The sequence below is a fragment of the Salvelinus namaycush genome, chromosome 28 (assembly GCF_016432855.1).
Source record: "Salvelinus namaycush isolate Seneca chromosome 28, SaNama_1.0, whole genome shotgun sequence".
Taxonomy (NCBI): domain Eukaryota; kingdom Metazoa; phylum Chordata; class Actinopteri; order Salmoniformes; family Salmonidae; genus Salvelinus; species Salvelinus namaycush.
Genome location: NC_052334.1, coordinates 33,024,118 through 33,042,369, shown reverse-complemented (window position 1 = coordinate 33,042,369; position 18,252 = coordinate 33,024,118). Strand labels below are relative to the sequence as shown.

The 18,252-nt window shown below is 45.3% G+C and overlaps 1 protein-coding gene across 1 annotated transcript in view; it reads right to left on the bottom strand.

The window, feature by feature from the left end:
* Nucleotides 1-18,252, bottom strand: part of LOC120023517 (peroxidasin-like) — an 85,982-nt gene that overhangs the window by 18,469 nt on the left and 49,261 nt on the right. Inside the window, exons 6-14 of the mRNA XM_038967542.1 lie at nt 14,368-14,439; nt 12,933-13,102; nt 8,177-8,294; nt 7,867-8,036; nt 6,187-6,459; nt 4,170-4,445; nt 2,146-2,258; nt 1,569-1,725; nt 814-922 (exon numbers count right to left, since the gene is read on the bottom strand). Of these exons, the coding sequence (XP_038823470.1) occupies nt 814-922; nt 1,569-1,725; nt 2,146-2,258; nt 4,170-4,445; nt 6,187-6,459; nt 7,867-8,036; nt 8,177-8,294; nt 12,933-13,102; nt 14,368-14,439 (1,458 nt within the window). The remainder of the gene's footprint in view (nt 1-813; nt 923-1,568; nt 1,726-2,145; nt 2,259-4,169; nt 4,446-6,186; nt 6,460-7,866; nt 8,037-8,176; nt 8,295-12,932; nt 13,103-14,367; nt 14,440-18,252) is intronic.

The window sequence follows — 18,252 nt, the reverse complement described above, 5'->3', positions numbered from 1 at the left end:
TCGTTATTTGTGAGGTGCTTTGAACGCAGCCTTCATAAACCATGGCACGTATGCACGGACACACAAACACACACACACACACAGATGCACGCAACCAAGCGCACACATGCCTTGGGTCAGTCCAAGCCAGGCAGGGCAATACCATGTGCTTCCTCTACAGGTGTCACATCTAACCCCAAATCAAAACAAATGGCTATCGTTTAGAGGCACACATGGCCAATGAAGCAAAGCACATTCCCGTTTCCTCCTTAATAACAACTCTTAAAAGAAATATGTAGTATTTAAAGCATCCAAATCAAAAATGTTTGATATGCTAGTCATCCTTTTGGTAAACAGCCTTCAAAGGATCCCTGGACGTGCCAGCCAGTCACAGAGCACAAGGACATGTGACATAGAACTCACTGAGCTCTGTGGGCCCAGAGGCAGCTTCTCTTCCTGGGCTTATCATTAGAACAGAGATGGAAATCCCCAGCTAGCTGGCTGTGTGTGTATGTGTGTCTGTGTGTGTGTGTGTGTGTGTGTGTGTGTGTGTGTGTGTGTGTGTGTGTGTGTGTGTGTGTGTGTGTGTGTGTGTGTGTGTGTGTGTGTGTGTGTGTGTGTGTGTGTGTGTGTCTGTGTGTGTGTGTGTGTGTGTGTGCGTGCGTGCGTGCGTGCGTGCGTGCGTGTGTGTGTGTGTGTGTGTGCGTGCGTGCGTGCGTGTATGGAAACATGCTCCTGTTAAACACATCATCAGTTCAGGAATGATAACGCAACAAAGCTCAGTATCATAAGTTTGATTCCAACCTTCGGACTAAAAAAAGGCATTTGACTTACCCATCAAATAGATGCCTCCTGGTGGATTCGATGGCACTGTCCACGTTGCGGATGGCCTCTTCAATAGACGAGGTCACAAAGGTGTCCCCTTGCCTACTCACTGGAGGCACTGCAAACAGAGAGGCACTGCTGTCACAACCAGTTTAAAAATCAACTAATACCGATAATAAAACGATAGAATGATAGAATGATCAGATGTTTCAATTGCATATGAGTTCAACTAAAGGTTTTAAAATCCTCTCCCTGGAAAGCAAGTTAACTGGGTGATTGCCCCATATAGGGCTGGGCGCTTCTGTACATGTGTATCGCAACCCTGAAGACTGGAGAGAACAGAACACATTTCTGGCAGACTCTAGTGTAGTTCTATAGCGTGCCATGTAAAACATTGAGTGTCTGACATGTGGGCTGCAGACCTGTCCAACATCAACCTATTATGGTCACAGTTCACTGGCAGCACGCTAGCTCGCATCTGCCACAAGACAGCACGTAGGCAGGCCATGGCAAATAAGCAACACTGGGGCTAGAGCTGAGGAGTAGGCCCAACCCATGGTGTTACATGTTACAACAACTGCAGAACAGCCATCACAAAGCCTCGGCTTGGCGAGTGGTAGGGTGTGTGAAGGCTTTGGGTCTAGCCCAGCAAAAACAAATCTGAATCAGGTGTGTTAGAGCAGGGCTGGAACCAAAGCTTGCAGAGCCTATAGTTCTCCACAACTAGTGTTAGCATAGCTTAGCATACTCTAGCTATGTCTTACCTAGGACGGTGAGCACCATGGTAGCGGACTGGTAGCCAATGGGGTTCCGGGCGACACACTCGTAGCGTCCGCCATCGGCTAGACCCACATCCTTGACCTCCAGGAAGCCCTCAGGGGCGATGTGGAACTTCCCACTTTCCGTCACCTGGATGCCGTCCTGTAGAGTTGCCGGGAGAGACGGGAGTTGAAAGGTAAGGAGGTGCGGACTAGTGTGGGGTTATGGGGTCAAACAGGGAACAACATTGCCATAAAGGCTCACAGTAGGGGAGTGTCAGGCCTGACTGGGTTGGGTTATAAGGAGTCTATCAAATCAGTTTGGGCTACATGGCTATGTTTTACAATAGGCTGTGATATTCTAGGCTGTACAAAATAACATTTTACATACACATATAATAATACTGGGAAAGTATCTAACAACCATTTCCTGATCTGAGCAGCCTGCCCTTCTCACCCTTCCCTTTCCCCATCCCTCCTCTCCCCCAGGCCCCTGACTATGCTAGCCTCGTTGCCACGGCGGTGGGACAACAATGTTGCCGTGGTGACTAGTAAACGGTGACCAGGTGACCAGGTGTCTAACCTTGTTCCAGGTGAGGACAGGCTCGGGCTGTCCCTGAGCTCTGCAGGGAATCTGGACATCCGTGCCAGACTCCACAGTCACGTCCCTTGGAGCATTTGTGAAAACAGGCGTTACTGATGATTCAGAAACATGTGTTAATGACTACATCAACGCTCGCAGCAGCGCACAGTGCAGTGCAATCAATCCCAACGCAGTGAGAAAACACTTTATCCTCCAAATGTTCTCAGCATGTCAAAACACGCTAGCATGCGCGCGCACGCACACACTCGCACACACACTGACAGATGCAAGCACACGCCAGCAAGCACACAAACAGACACACACTATTTTTTCCTCACATGTTTATATTCCACGTCCTATTAAATCTCTGTTCTAATTACATTAACAGGGGCCAGCGGAAGTTTTTCATTCACACACAACACTCAAAGGTCAACTCGCATCCAAGGCATGGACAGTCTACTCAGTGTGTCCCTGTGAACATGGATTAGACCACTGATCTCTCTCACACACAGCTGGGGAGGTGATTTTCCTCTTCCCAGTAAAAATTCTAACTCCCCAATGGCGGCTGTGTAACCCCTGCGGCTAGCCACCTGGTCATAGGAAGATACCATTCCCAGTTTGAGGAAAGACCTCTAAACTCCGAGGAATCCTGAGGTTTAAAGCAGATGAATTGTTCCCAAGCTATCCAAGTAGACTAGGAAAGTCTAGGCTAGGAAACACTATAACGTTCTGAACACACCCTATCATGTCAGGCAACATATACATGTACGTCAATGTAGCCAACGAGCCATCTTTCTCCCTGTCTGCTTACAGTATGTCTCTTCCTGTGTCTGTATCTGCTTGTGTGCGTCTCCCTCTCTCTCTGTCTCGCTCGCTGAAAGTCGCACTGTGTCTAAGCAGCAATCACACACTAAAGTGTTGCTCAGAGGGTTGTCTTGGGGTTGTGTGTAAATGCTTTACAGTGTTGTAGGCCATTATATAACATGTGCTTTTCTGCATGTTAACAGCCATTACTAGATGGAAAACATGGTGCCATCTGGGATTACAGAGCGCCATGCTTTCTTGCCCCGCTCTGCTCCACGTCCCACTTACAACTAGAAGCCTGTCATTTCTGTTCGAGAGAGAGAGAGAGAGACCCAGCCATATGTCTGTCACTAGGTTTTAGTACTATGTCGAGGCATAGTGTCTCTGATTGCAGGCTGAGACGTTGTGTATCGTCTCTCGCACCGTCTCGAGCTGTACTACCCTCGACTCCTTTTTAAAAGCCTATGAGCGCTTGGAGAGGCCCTTACAACAATACATTAAAACCCTTTTCCCGTCTAGCCTACATAAAGACGCAGTATAATTATCATGTCACAGATGGCATTCTCCTGATACTTGTCAACATAGACACAGTGTCCTTGGATGGCCAGCAGCATACCACCCTGCATACTACTGCTGGCTTGCTTTTGAAGCTAAGCAGGGTTGGTCCTGGTCAGTCCCTGGATGGGAGACCTGATACTGCTGGAAGTGGTTTTGGAGGGCCAGTAGGAGGCACTCTTTCCTCTGGTCTAAAAAATGCCCCAGGGCAGTGATTGGGGACACTGCTCTGTGTAGGGTGCTGTCTTTCGGATTGGACGTTAAACGGGTGTCCTGACTCTCTGAGGTCATTAAAGATCCCATGGCACTTATTGTAAGAGTAGAGGTGTTAACCCTGGTGTCCTGGCTAAATTCACAATCTGGTCACCTAATTAATCCCCAGTTTACAATTGGCTCATTCATCCTCCTCTCCCTGTAACTATTCCCCAGGACGTTGCTGTAAATGAGAACGTGTTCTCAGTCAACTTACCTGATAAAATAATGGAACAATTAAAAATGTTTTGAAAAGTGCTTCAAACAAAATGTACTATAATTACCATTCTAGACCCAATTACAATTTAATTCATTCCTAATTCAAACATCAGTCATAACAGCATGCAGACTGATAAAATATTCATACATCAGGCATAACATCTGGATCCTGTTAGGGTAGAGATCTGTTTCACCTCTCTGCTGGATGTTAAGCTGTACGGCGGTGCGCACTGTGCCCAGTGGGCTGACGGCCTGGCACTCATACTGGCCCTCATCTTGGGGTGCCACGCGGGTGATCCTCAGCGTGCCCGAGGAGAGGGCCAGGTGGCGTCGGTCCTGGGGCAGGGGGCTGCCCCCCCGTGTCCAGGCGATGACGGGCTGGGGGTAGCCGCTGGCCTCACAGGTGAAGTCCACCGTGTGACCCTCCAGCACCAACTGGTCATGGGGGGTCACTGTGAACTGGGGGGTCGCTGGGCAACAGGAACGGCAGGAGAGTTAGGCACAAACAAGTTAGATCGCGTTGTCTCAACAGTGTGCTGTATAAGATGCCTGCAATTCATACCAGACACAAACATCTGTACCATTCAAATACAATTCACACTTATGGTTCCTTATTGAAAGAAAACGATAATGTACAGTTGAAGTTTACATATACTTAGATTGGAGTCATTAAAACTTTTTCAACCACCCCACAAATGTCTTGTTAACAAATTATAGTTTTGGCAAGTCGGTTAGGACATCTACTTTGTGCATGACACAAGTAATTTTTCCAACAATTGTTTACAGACATATTATTTCACTTATAATTCACTGTATCACAATTCCAGTGGGTCAGAAGTTTACATACACTAAGTTGACTGTGCCTTTAAACAGCTTGGAAAATTCCAATTCTGGTTCATCCTTGGGAGCAATTTCCAAATGCCTGAAGGTACCACGTTCATGTGTACAAACAATAGTACTACAGACATAGTAGTACACATGTACGTTCATGTGTACAAACAATAGTACGCAAGTATAAGCACCATGGGACCACAGAGCCGTCATACCGCTCAGGATGGAGATGCGTTCTGTCTCCTAGAGATGAACGTACTTTGGTGTGAAAAGTGCAAATCAATTCCATAACAACAGCAAAGGACCTTGTGAAGATGCTGGAGAAAACGGGTACAAAAGTATCTATATCCACAGTAAAACGAGTCCTATATCAACATAACCTGAAAGGCCGCTCAGCAAGGAAGAAGCCAGACTACGGTTTGCAACTGCACATGGGGACAAAGATCATACTTTTTGGAGAAATGTCCTCTGGTCTGATGAAACAAAAATAGAACTGTTTGGACATAATGACCATTGTTATGTTTGGAGGAAAAAGGGGGAGGCTTGCAAGCCGAAGACAACCATCCCAACCGTGAAGCACGGCGGTGGCAGCATCATGTTGTGGGGGTGCTTGGCTGCAGGAGGGACTGGTGCACTTCACAAAATAGATGGCATCATGAGGAAGGACAATTATGTGGATATATTGAAGCAACATCTCAAGACATCAGTCAGGAAGTTAAAGCTTGGTCGCAAATGGGTCTTCCAAATGGACATTGACCCCAAGCATACTTACAAAGTTGTGGCAAAATGGCTTAAGGACAACAAAGTCAAGGTATTGGAGTGGCCATCACAAAGCCCTGACCTCAATCCTATAGAAAATTTGTTGGCAGAACTGAAAAGCGTGTGCGAGCAAGGAGGCCTACAAACCTGACTCAGTTACACCAGCTCTGTCAGGAGGAATGGGCCAAAATTCACCCAACTTATTATGGGAAGCTTGTGGAGGGCTACCCCAAACCGTTTGACCCAAGTTAAACAATTTAAAGGCAATGCTACCAAATACTAATTGAGTGTATGTAAACTTCTGACCTACTGGGAATGTGATGAAAGAAATAAAAGCTGAAATAAATCATTATCTCTAATATTATTCTGACATTTCACATTCTTAAAATAAAGTGGTGATCCTAACTGACCTAAGACAGGGAATTTTTTAATTAAATGTCAGGATTTGTGAAAAACTGAGTTTAAATGTATTTGGCTAAGGTGTATGTAATATTCCGACTTCACCTGTACATTTTTGCTTAATATCTTGGTCCATGTACACCAAACAGTCAAGAAACGACAGAAGATTACAAACAGATGTTTGCGACTCTCTCTAAATGCTGACTCTACCGTGCTACTCACCCTGTACGATGATGTGAGCGGTGGCGTGGATGGTGTCCACGTTGTTGGAGGCGAAGCAGGTGTACTGCCCTCCGTCTGTTTGCACCACGTTCTGGATGAACAGCCCCCCAGATGGGGTGATGTTGATACGGGCGTCGGTGGGCAAGGGCGTGCGGTCCCCCTTGGTCCAGGAGACCCGGGGCTGGGGCTGGCCTGTAGCGCTACACTCAAGGGTGATACTCTCCCCCACCAACACCTCTGTATTCTGGGGGTGGATCACAAAACTGGGTCGCGCTGGGGGAGGGAGGGAAGAAGCGACAGAGGAAGATTGAGACAAAGTATCTAAGAGATAACATAGGTGGAAAGAACTCTATTCTTTCCTACATGAGTCCAAGAGTTGTTCCCGACCACTTGGTCTGACCAGGAAAAATCAAAAAAAAAAATCTAAATATCATCGGTCAGGTGTGGAGGAACAAATGAGAAGGAAGCACAGAGCACACTTACATAATACAGCCCACTCAGACAAACCCTGATGATATCGGACCCCTCCCCCACTGCTACATGGGGCCCGGGGCTATAGGAAATATGTACACTGTCTGTACTCTCGTTTTAAAATCAAAGAAACAGGAAACAGTCAACAGCTGTTCTCAGAGCAGTTTGTAAGTTGAGTCGGCCCAGCAACCATCCGTCACCCGGACAATGACCCCTGGTCATCTGGAGACAGCCAGGCTAATCTCTCGGGGTGAAAGAGGTCGTCAGGGGAACAAATGAGGTTGTTGAGGGAAATGCTTTCCTCATGGAACGCAGCGTGATTTGTTCGCCCGGCAGCTTGGTGCGACCTCTAAATTATTTGACTTTTGACCTAAATGGCAACCACACTGTTCTCTACAATATGCACACAGAGCTATGGTGATTGCTGTTTCAACCCCCGCTGTTTTAGCTCTCTCCATTGAAAAGAATGCTTTTTACCACACGCATGTTCTTTCACTGAAATGGACCCTGTTTGAATACAATGAGACTTTGTTGAAGCAAATATAATTGGATAAAGGAACGCTGTACAGTGTTGAGCTTGCAGGAAGTGACTGCTTCGGGGAAGAGACAAAGGAAGGATATTTAAATATTCCAACATGTTACATAATGTGGGAGATTGGTATTTGGTTTTTATTAGGATCCCCATTAACTCCTAGGGGTCCACACAAAACATGACATAATGCGGAACATGAATAGACAAGAACAGCTCAAGGACAGAACTACATCAATAAAAAAAAATTTTTTTTTTTTTAAGGCACACGGGCTGAAGAGCATCTCTTTATTACGGACAGATCTCTCCCCATCTTTACAACCATTGCATCTATATGTTTTGACCATGACAGTTCACAATCTAAGGTAACACTAAGTAATTTAGTCTCCTCAAGTTGTTCAACAGGCACACACCATTCATTACCAGATTCAGCTGAGGTCTAGAACTTAGGGAATGATTTGTACCAAATACAATGCTCTTAGTTTTAGAGATGTTCAGGACTAGTTTATTACTGGCCACCCATTCCAAAACAGACTGCAACTCTTTGTTAAGGGTTTCAGTGACTTCATTAGCTGTGGTTGCTGATGCGTATATGGTTGAATCATCAGCATACATGGACACACATGCTTTGTTTAATGCCTGTGGCAGGTCATTGGTAAAAATAGAAAATATTCACTCACAGGGGGCTCCAAAGTATCTGAGTGTGACCTGGGAAGTCTTGACCTCTCCAGCCACGTTCTTGGCCATGCACTGGTAAACTCCCTGGTCCGTCTCCCGCGTGTCCTGGATCATCAGAGTACCGTCCTCCAGCAGGTTCAGACGAGAGTCGTCATGCATGTTCAGCGCATTACTGACAGGGCGAAAAATAACAATTCCAAATTCATGTGCGTACATTATGTTTTATTTAAAGAACTAAAATAGGGCGAATTACTGAACAAAAGTTGAACGACTGTTTCAACGTTGTTGCCCTCATTGGAGAGCGGGCCTTACTTGTTCCTGAGCCAGATGATCTGTGGTTTGGGGTTTCCCTCGGCCCTGCAGGTGAAGTACACCGTGTTCCCTGATGTCACGTCAACATCCTGGGGCTCTGACGTAATCCTGGGCACCTCTACACAGGAGAGAGGGAGAGGAGGATCAGAGGAGGATAAGAGGATGATGAGAGGAGGAAGAGAGGAGGGTGAGAGGAAGAGAAGAGGAAGAGAAGAGGAAGAGAGGAGGAAGAGAGGAGGATGAGAGGAGGAAGAGAGGAGGATGAGAGGAGGAAGAGAGGTAGATGAGAGGTGGATGAGAGGAGGAAGAGAGGAGGAGGAGAGGAGGAAGAGAGGAGGAAGAGAGGAGGATGAGAGGAGGAAGAGAGGAGGAAGAGAGGAGGAAGAGAGGAGGATGAGAGGAAGAAGAGAGGAGGAAGAGAGGAGGAGACAGAGACAGAGACAGGTTGAAGAGAACACAATAAAGCAACCAGACCAGCCACATAAACACAGGACCATTTCATTTCAGGACAAGAGTCATGTCTCTGTTCTCTGCTGGTCTGATAGGACTAGGGCCAGAGTAATGGGCTGGAGGGAGGACACTGCTCTCCTCAGATTGTCCCTGCTGAGGGCCCTGTGATGTGGGAGCTTCTCTGTTTGGGACCAGGGATGGAAACAGGGGCACACACCCACACACACACATCACCTCATGTGAGGGAATAGTTGAACTGCTCCACAAATAAGTCAGCCAGTGACCCTGTGTGTGTTAGGACATGGTGCTGGACTTCAGCCTGCTGCCTCCTCAGAGACGCTGTCCTCTCTGGCAGACTGGCACGTTTAGGTGCACATACCTCATTCCCTCCATACACACACACAGGCGCACGCACACAAACACACACAAACCCCTTTGTTTACATGTGGCAGACACATTTATTAGAGAGCATAGAGTAGGCCCTCCAGTCCAACAGCTCTCTCCTAACGCACAAACCATGCACATGGGACAGGCCAAGACATAAATCTGTCTGCTCTGGGCCTTCCAGGTCTTCCACCACCAACCAGCCCAGCAGCCCAACCAGCAGCCGAAACCAGACCGATGGGATGCAGTAACCTCAGACTGTGTATAACCTCGCTTCTCTCTCTCACCACCACCACCCCATTAGACCACATTGGCACAGGGCATTAATTACACTGTTTGCTTCCCTTAACTCCAAACATGGCAACCCAGCCCTGGCCCCTGTTCCTCCATAGGCCCAGGGCAGAGAAGGGACAGGGAAGTTAAGGAGGCTAGTGGGTAGCCAGGCCAGCAGGGAGGTGGCACTTCATCCACAGGCCCTGTTGTTTTGACAGCTGCTCAGCCCGCTACACATTGTTCCCTCGTTTATAGGGTGGAATGGAGGAAGAGCCGGGGGAGAAAAGGGGAGAGGAGCAGAGAGGAGAGAGAGGAGGGGAGGAGGGGATGGTAGAGGAGAAGTAGAGGAGGAGAGAGGACGGAAGGGAGAAGAGGGGTGAGGAGGGAGTGGAGAGGGGGGGGGGGGAGTGGAATGGTTCCACTATGTTAAAAACAGACATTCCTGGCCTCCCGGGTGGCGCAGTGGTCTAGGGCACTGCATCGCAGTGCTAACTGCGCCACCAGAGTCTCTGGGTTCGCGCCCAGGCTCTGTCGCAGCCGGCCGTGACCGGGAGGTCCGTGGGGTGACGCACAATTGGCATAGCGTCGTCCGGGTTAGGGAGGGTTTGGCCGGTAGGGATATCCTTGTCTCATCGCGCTCCAGCGACTCCTGTGGCGGGCCGGGCGCAGTGCGCGCTAACCAAGGGGGCCAGGTACACAGTGTTTCCTCCGACACATTGGTGCGGCTGGCTTCCGGGTTGGAGGCGCGCTGTGTTAAGAAGCAGTGCGGCTTGGTTGGGTTGTGCTTCGGAGGACACATGGCTTTCGACCTTCGTCTCTCCCGAGCCCGTACGGGAGTTGTAGCGATGAGACAAGATAGTAATTACTAGCGATTGGATACCACGAAAATTGGGGAGAAAATGGGATAAAAAATATTAAAAACAACAACAAAAAAACAGACATTCCTCACTGGTGCCTTTACTCAACACAGACAGACAGACAGACAGACAGACAGACAGACAGACAGACAGACAGACAGACAGACAGACAGACAGACAGACAGACAGACAGACAGACAGACAGACAGACAGACAGACAGACAGACAGACAGACAGACAGACAGACAGACAGACAGACAGACAGACAGACAGACAGGGATTCACTAAGCAAGAAAAGTCAAAGGCATCAAATTAGCTGCAGAGGCTTGTGTAGTTTTTATAACGTAAACTGACAGCTGCTGCCTGCCTACCCCACAATGGCTGTTACTGAGGAAAGAGAAGAGGGCATGATGAGGGTGGTAAAACCACTCTGATGTAACAGGAACAAACTGGCTTAAAAGTCAATTAGGGAGCGAAAGACTTCCTGGCCTAAGTAGTGTATACAGTAGAGGCCGACCGATTAATCGGCATGGCTAATTAATTAGGGCAGATTTCAAGTTTTCATAACAATCGGTAATCGGCCTTTTTGGATGGTGATTATGGCCGATTACATTGCAATCCATGAGGAAACTGTGTGGCAGGCTGACTACCTGTTACACGAGTGCAGCGTCAAAAGGACCTTGTGGCTGCAATGAGCCAAGGTAAGTTGCTAGCTAGCATTAAACTTATCTTATAAAAAACAATCAATCTTCACATAATCACCAGTTAACTACACAGGGTTGATGATATTACTAGGTTAACTAGCTTGTCCTGTGTTGCATATAATCAATGCGGTGCCTGTAATTATCATCGAATCACAGCCTACTTCAACTTTGCCAAACGGGTGATGATTTAAAAAAAGAACATTCGCGAAAAAAGCACATTCGTTGCACAAATGTTCCTAACCATAAACATCAATGCTTTTCTTAAAATCAATACACAGAAGTATATATTTTTTAAACCTGCATATTTAGTTAAAATAAACGCATGTTAGCAGGCAATATTAACTAGGGAAATTGTGTCACTTCTCTTGGCGTTCAGTGCAAGCAGAGTCAGGGTATATGCAACAGTTTGGGCCGCCTGGCTCGTTGCGAACTGTGTTTCTTCCTAACAAAGACCGTAATTAATTTGCCAGAATTTTACATAATTATGACATAACATCGAAGGTTGTGCAATGTAACAGTAATATTTAGACTTATGGATGCCACCCGTTCGACTAAATACGGAATGGTTCCGTATTTCACGGAAATAATAAACGTTTTGTTTTCGAAATTATAGTTTCCGGATTTTACCATATTAATGACCAAGGGCTCATATTTCTGTGGGTTTGTTATAATTAAGTCTATGATTGATATTTGATAGAGCAGTCTGACTGAGCGGTGGTAGGCAGCAGCAGGCTCGTAAGCATTCATTCAAACAGCACTTTACTGTGTTTGCGAGCAGCTCTTAGCAATGCTTGAAGCACAGCGCTGTTTATGACTTCAAGCCTATCAACTCCCGAGATTAGGCTGGCAATACTAAAGTACCTATAAGAACATCCAATAGTCAAAGGTATATGAAATACAAATGGTATAGAGAGAAATAGTCGACGCGTCATAATTCCAATAATAACTACAACCTAGAACTTCTTAACTGGGAATATTGAAGAACTGGGAATATTGAACCACAGGCTTTCATACGTTCTCATGTTCTGAGCAAGGAACTTAAACGTTAGCTTTTTACATGGCACATTTTTTACATGGCACATTGCACTTTTACTTTCTTCTCCAACACTGTGTTTTTGCATTGTGTTTTTGCATCTAAACCACATTGAACATGTTTCATTATTTATTTGAGACTAAATAGATTTTATTTACGTATTATATTAAGTTAAAATCAAAGGGTTCATTGTTCATTCAGTATTGTTGTAATTGTCATTATTGCAAATATATACAAAAAGCGGCGGATTAATCGGTATCGGCTTTTTTTGGTCCACCAATAATCGGTATCAGCGCTGAAAAATCATAATCAGTCGACCTCTAGTATACAGTAGGCCTACACATTTAATTGTTCTGCAAGACAAACATATATCTCCACTCCTTTCCTTTCCCAAAGGACTAGCGTAATGGAAATAACCAGACAGGCATTTCAACACGTTTAATCCGCCCTGCCTTGGCTGGTTTTATGGGGTTCCATTGGCGGCTTTCAAGCTTCTATTCTGCCAGCCTCACCCATCTATCCATCCCTCATACACATGCATCACTTTCTCAGTTCACTCACCCTTCCTTCTTTCCCCCACCCAACCCCAAAACAATCACAGCAGACAGGGACTTGGTCCCTCTATCCACCCCTTCCAATCCACACTCCACCCATCCATCCGCCACACACGCCCAGGACACAGAGGCCTGATGGGCTTAGCAGACGCTGGCTGCAGGAGGCAGGCTGCTAGGTTCTGGGGCTCAGAGCAGTGGCAGGGGCTCCTGTCTGACATGCTACCCAGCCCAGGACCACAGCTGCTGGGTTCGTGGTGGAACAAAAGTTGGCTGAGCAACCCCCACAGACAGACAGACTGCAGTGCAGACAGATAGACAGGGACCCACCTGGGGAAATCCCGTCACAGCTCAAGACCACTGTGGTTGGGTGCCAACAGCTAAAAAGACAGAAAAGGCTTTGTGTGGCTAGGAAAGCTGTGGTTTGTGTGGAGTGAATTGGGGTTTCAGTGAAGTGGACGGTATGCGAGAGAAGGTGTGTGTGATGTGTGTGTGTGTCCTCACCACAGTTGAGCTCCTCAGCGGTGAGTGTGGCCACAGATCGTCCCTGCAGTCGGCTGGGGTAGTCACAGGTGGCAGCAGCCTGGGCGTTGCCTGACTCTGCATACTGCTTCAACAGGTCAGCCAGCCACAGCAGCTCACAGTCACAGTTCAGAGTGTTGGAGTCCAGACGCCTGCACACAGAGAGGGAGGGAGAGAGAGAGAGAGAGAGGGAGGGAGAGAAAGAGAGAGAGAGAGAGAGAGAGAGAGAGAGAGAGAGAGAGAGAGAGAGAGAGAGAGAGAGAGAGAGAGAGAGAGAGATTATTACAGTATCACTCACCATGGAGAACAAATAAAAGTCTGTTTACAGTAATGCTTCAATTATAGTTTTACAGAGTTATTATTTATGACCTGTTTGTCATATGCTGATTCCTGTGTATCCTGCGACTGCAAGTCTTTAGATGTGTGTATATTCTACTCTTCCTCAGTATAACTCACCATCTCTTAAATACAGTGTATAGAGCCACAATATCAGACATCAATACAGGACTATTAACTGTACATCATACAATACAGATCACACTGCTACCAGTCCTGTGTTGTTACAGTAGTATACGTAAACAGTATGAGTCTGTCTGTTTGTCTGGTGTCCGTTAGTGGGCTGAGACTGACTGGGCGGTAGTGTAAATCCTCTCTGGCGGCCTCCCAGTGTGGACCAACACTGGCCAAACACAGACACACACATGCACACACCCACACACACCAGCCATGTCATACAGCTAGGCCGAGCTCCGACCAAACACTGGGACTCAGAATGGCCTTTTTGGAAGAACTCCTCTCCTGCTGCGGGTAACTGTCTGCTGCAGAGTCCAGACTGGCAGCTGGCTGACTTTCTTTTTATAATGTATTCTACCAGTAGGTCTCTTCAGGTTTCAGACAGATTTGTACATTCCAGGAGACAGTAATAATCTCATATAATCTGATCCCACTCTGAACATCCTCCAAATCTAAGTGCTGCAATAATCAGAGGGAAATATTAGGGGAAGGCCAAACTCTGATCCTAATTAACTGCCAGGTCTTTGTACACAGACAGACATGGCTCTGTCAGTACCATTTATCTCCATCACAGTCCTAGACCAGGGGTATTCAAATCTTACCCTGGGATGTCCGGAGTACTGCTGGTTTTCTGTTCTACCTAATAATCAATTGCACCCACCTGGTGTCCTGGATCCAAATCAGTCACTGATTAGAGGGAAGAATTTTAAAAAAGCAATGGAACTAGCATTGAGGTCCTTTAATTTGAGGGGTCTAGACAGAGTGGCGTACTGTTGAAATATGGCTCGTATTCTCCCCCCTGACCCCTCTGTGTAATGGGAGTCTAATGTTGGTGGATACACATTGTCAGACAATGCGTATCTACCACAGCTGCCCTGTCCATGCACGTTATCAGTGAACTTACAGCCTCTTCATGGACTGGAGATGGGAGAAGGTCCCCAGCACGAGATGGGTGATTCTGTTGTTGTGCAAAAACCTGCAGAGGCAAAGAGAGAGAGACAGACACAGATGTCATAGTTAATTATGAACTTCATGCTGCGTGGAATTTGTACATTTGAAACACTGTTTAGTAGGTTGACAGGGTTTGACCTCTAAAGGGATTAAAGGAAAACTCCATCCAAAAACTCTTTTGGTATTTGTTTAATTAGTCTATTGTTGAAATAGTCCCAAATTGTTTTGTATGTCAGCAATCAAGTTTTCAAGATCCAAAGACAGAAATACAGACGGTATGATACATTTCGCATCATATGATACAAAATGCACCATATCGGCTGTATTTCTGTATTTTTTAAGTTATATACACTACCGTTCAAAAGTTTGGGGTCACTAAGACATGTCCTTGTTTTTGAAAGAAAAATATTTTTTCCCCCCATTAAAATAAAATCAAATTGATCAGAAATACAGTGTAGACATTGTTAATGTTGTAAATGACTATTGTAGCTGGAAACAGCAGATTTTTTATGGAATATCTACATAGGCGTACAGAGGCCCATTATCAGCAACCATCACTCCTGTGTTCCAATGGCACGTTGTGTTAGCTAATCCAAGTTTACCATTTTAAAAGGCTAATTGATCATTGGAAAACCCTTTTGCAATTATGTTAGCTGAAAACTGCTGTGCTGATTAAAGAAGCAATTAAACTGGCCTTCTTTAGACTAGTTGAGTATCTGGAGCATCAGCATTTGTGGGTTCGATTACAGGCTCAAAATGGCCAGAAACAAATAACTTTCTTCTGAAACGCGTCAGTCTATTCTTGTTCTAAGAAATGAAGGCTATTCCATGCGAGAAATTACCAAGAAACTGAAGATCTCGTACTAGTACTGTGTACTACTCCTAGTACCCGCAAAACAACAGTCTCAACGTCAACAGTGAAGAGCCGACTCCGGGATGCTGGCCTTCTAGGCAGAGTTGCAAAGAAAAAGCCATATCTCAGACTGGCCAAAAAAAAGGAAAGATTAAAATGGGCAAAAGAACAGTCACTGGACAGAGGAAGATTGGCAAAGTGTTATGGACAGACAAATCTAAGTTTGAGGTGTTCGGATCACAAAGAAGAACATTCGTGAGACGCAGAAAAAATGAAAAGATGCTGGAGGAATGCTTGACGCCATCTGTCAAGCATGGTGGAGGCAATGTGATGATCTGGGGGTGCTTTGGTGGTGGCAAAGTGGGAGATTTGTACAGGGTAAAAGGGATCTTGAAGAAGGAAGGCAATCACTCCATTTTGCAACGCCATGCCATACCCTTTGGACGGCGCTTAATTGGAGCCAATTTCCTCCTACAACAGGACAATGACCCAAAGCACAACTCCAAACTATGCAAGAACTATTTATGGAAGAAGCAGTCAGCTGGTATTCTGTCTATAATGGAGTGGCCAGCACAGTCACCGAATCTCAACCCTATTGAGCTGTTGTGGGAGCAGCTTGACCGTATGGTACGTAAGAAGTGCCCAACAAGCCAATCCAACTTGTGGGAGGTGCTTCAGGAAGCAATATCTTCAGAATACCTAAACAAATTGATTAGAATGCCAAAAGTCTGCAAGGCTGTATTTGCTGCAAATGGAGGATTCTTTGACGAAAGCAAAGTTTGAAGGACACAATTATTATTTAAATAAAAAAATCATTATTTATATCCTTGTCAATGTCTTGACTATATTTCCTATTCATTTTGCAAATAATTTCATGTATGTTTTCATGGAAAACATGGACATTTCTAAGTGACCCCAAACTTTTGAATGGTAGTGTATCTTGAAAACTTAATTGCTGACATACAAAACATTTTTGGAAATATATCAACAATGTACTAATGAAACAAATACCAAAATATTTTACTTTATGTATGCATATTTCCAATAGAATATTACCTTTATTTCCTATGTCACGGTGTAAACAAACACATAAAGTTAGTGACTCATGAGGAATGTGCATATATTCTATATGGATTACTTGAGATTTCTACTTTGACATCCATTGAAGATATCGCTTACAGCATCAGTCCCTTTGATGTAGGCCTGCAGGCTAATGTTGGGAGCCATATTTAAATGTTTTTGGAAGACTGCCATTTGACCATTTTATATAATTTTTTATCTGGGATAAGAAAAATGATCAGTTTCCCATTCATGACAAACTTTCAAGCCTCCGTGACATGACCCCTTTCGTCAAAATCATCCAACGATCTTAAACAAAGTTTCTGGATTCCTTTGTTGAAAACAGATTAAAGATGAATAAATACAGCTCTAGAAATATTTTCCCCAAACGCCAACAAAACTTCACTTTTGTTAGCGACAGTGGCGACCCGTCATTTAGGGCAGGTGGGGCATTATTACGAGTCACATACCAGTTTGCAAACAATGTAAAAAATGTACAAAAATATATATATCATTGAGTTAATAAAGCTGCATACAAACATGGTCTCTTTTTGTTTTCTTGAGTAAGGCAGCTCCAAAATTCTGGTGTTTCAGCCTAGCTCAGTGCTTTCTGTGGTGGTGGGGCAAGCCAGCAGCAAATAGGAGCGTTGCGTCGTTATTGGCTCAGTGTTCTGTCATTCATGGGGAAACTATGTCACCAGTCCTTAGTAAGGGTTCTAAAATTCTAGCCCTCTGGGTCCTGCCATATAGTTACATTAGTAGTGCCCTTCCAAGAAGGCTCAAGGTCATTGACCACAGATGAAGTAAAATCACGTTATATGTACAGTAGCTTTGATTGGACTGATCATGTCAACATCTTACTTTCAAAATATTAGCTAGCAGTCATCCTCATGAATCAAGTCGACAATCTCCTGGCAAATCCTTTTTAATCTTTGTCATATGATGAGAAATAATGAAGATAAACTATAGATAAAAACGCATCGGTGCTCATCGGCCGTTGCACATAAACATTACACAACAGGTAGGAAATCGCAAATTCAACAATGAGTGGTTTGGAAGGAATTGGTGACAGTGGCTAACCGCAAGCATTGCAACTGGGAAGTCGGGAATAAACGAGTTCAGACTGGGAAAATACATTTTGAACGGTCATCCAACTCGGATTTGTAAATCTTCCCCTCGAAGGACCGCCGTGCCACCTTCCTGTTCAAGTGAGCACATCACAACAAGGTGAGTCCCAAAATGTCTTATATGCTGCTGCATAAATGATGTAATATGCCAGGGAGATATGTATACCGTAGCTAAGAAAGTAATACTAAGTGTATGCTGTGTAGTAAGCTGTTAGCAGCCCATGTGCCTCACCCTAATAATTTGGTCTATTTTCACCTCTTAATTTCACCTTACGTTACTGGTCTGGCTCGGTGGTGCACTTGTAGCCTAAACCTGTTTTAGAGAAATGTCATCATTGAATATTGTAAGAGCTTTCATTGTCTGCTTATATGCCCCCTTTATTTATCCTACAGTTCTGACTTGGTGTACAGGGAAAATACGGTAAGAGCAGCCCATGTTCTGCATTCTGTCGCTGTACATTTCAAAAGTGCTGAATACATAGTTATATTGACTACGTCCATCTTAGCTCGCTCATTAATATCTTAATCGAAATCACGGAATGCCTATTATCCGCTCATCGTTCCCTTATGCCATAGTTTGTACATCTCAATTGTCAGTAGAAACCACATTTGTTTAAGCAAGTCAGCCATATCAGCTTTGTTTTTTAAAAAGGCAGTAAATGAGGCTGAATGAATTGTTTCGCTGCCAGACAAGGCTACGCTGATAGCCAGGTGTAGTTAGGATTCACTCCATTGTGCTGGAAAGAAAGCTCTGTTGTTGGGACAGCTTTATGTAGGCCCTAACAGTTTGTGGGCACCG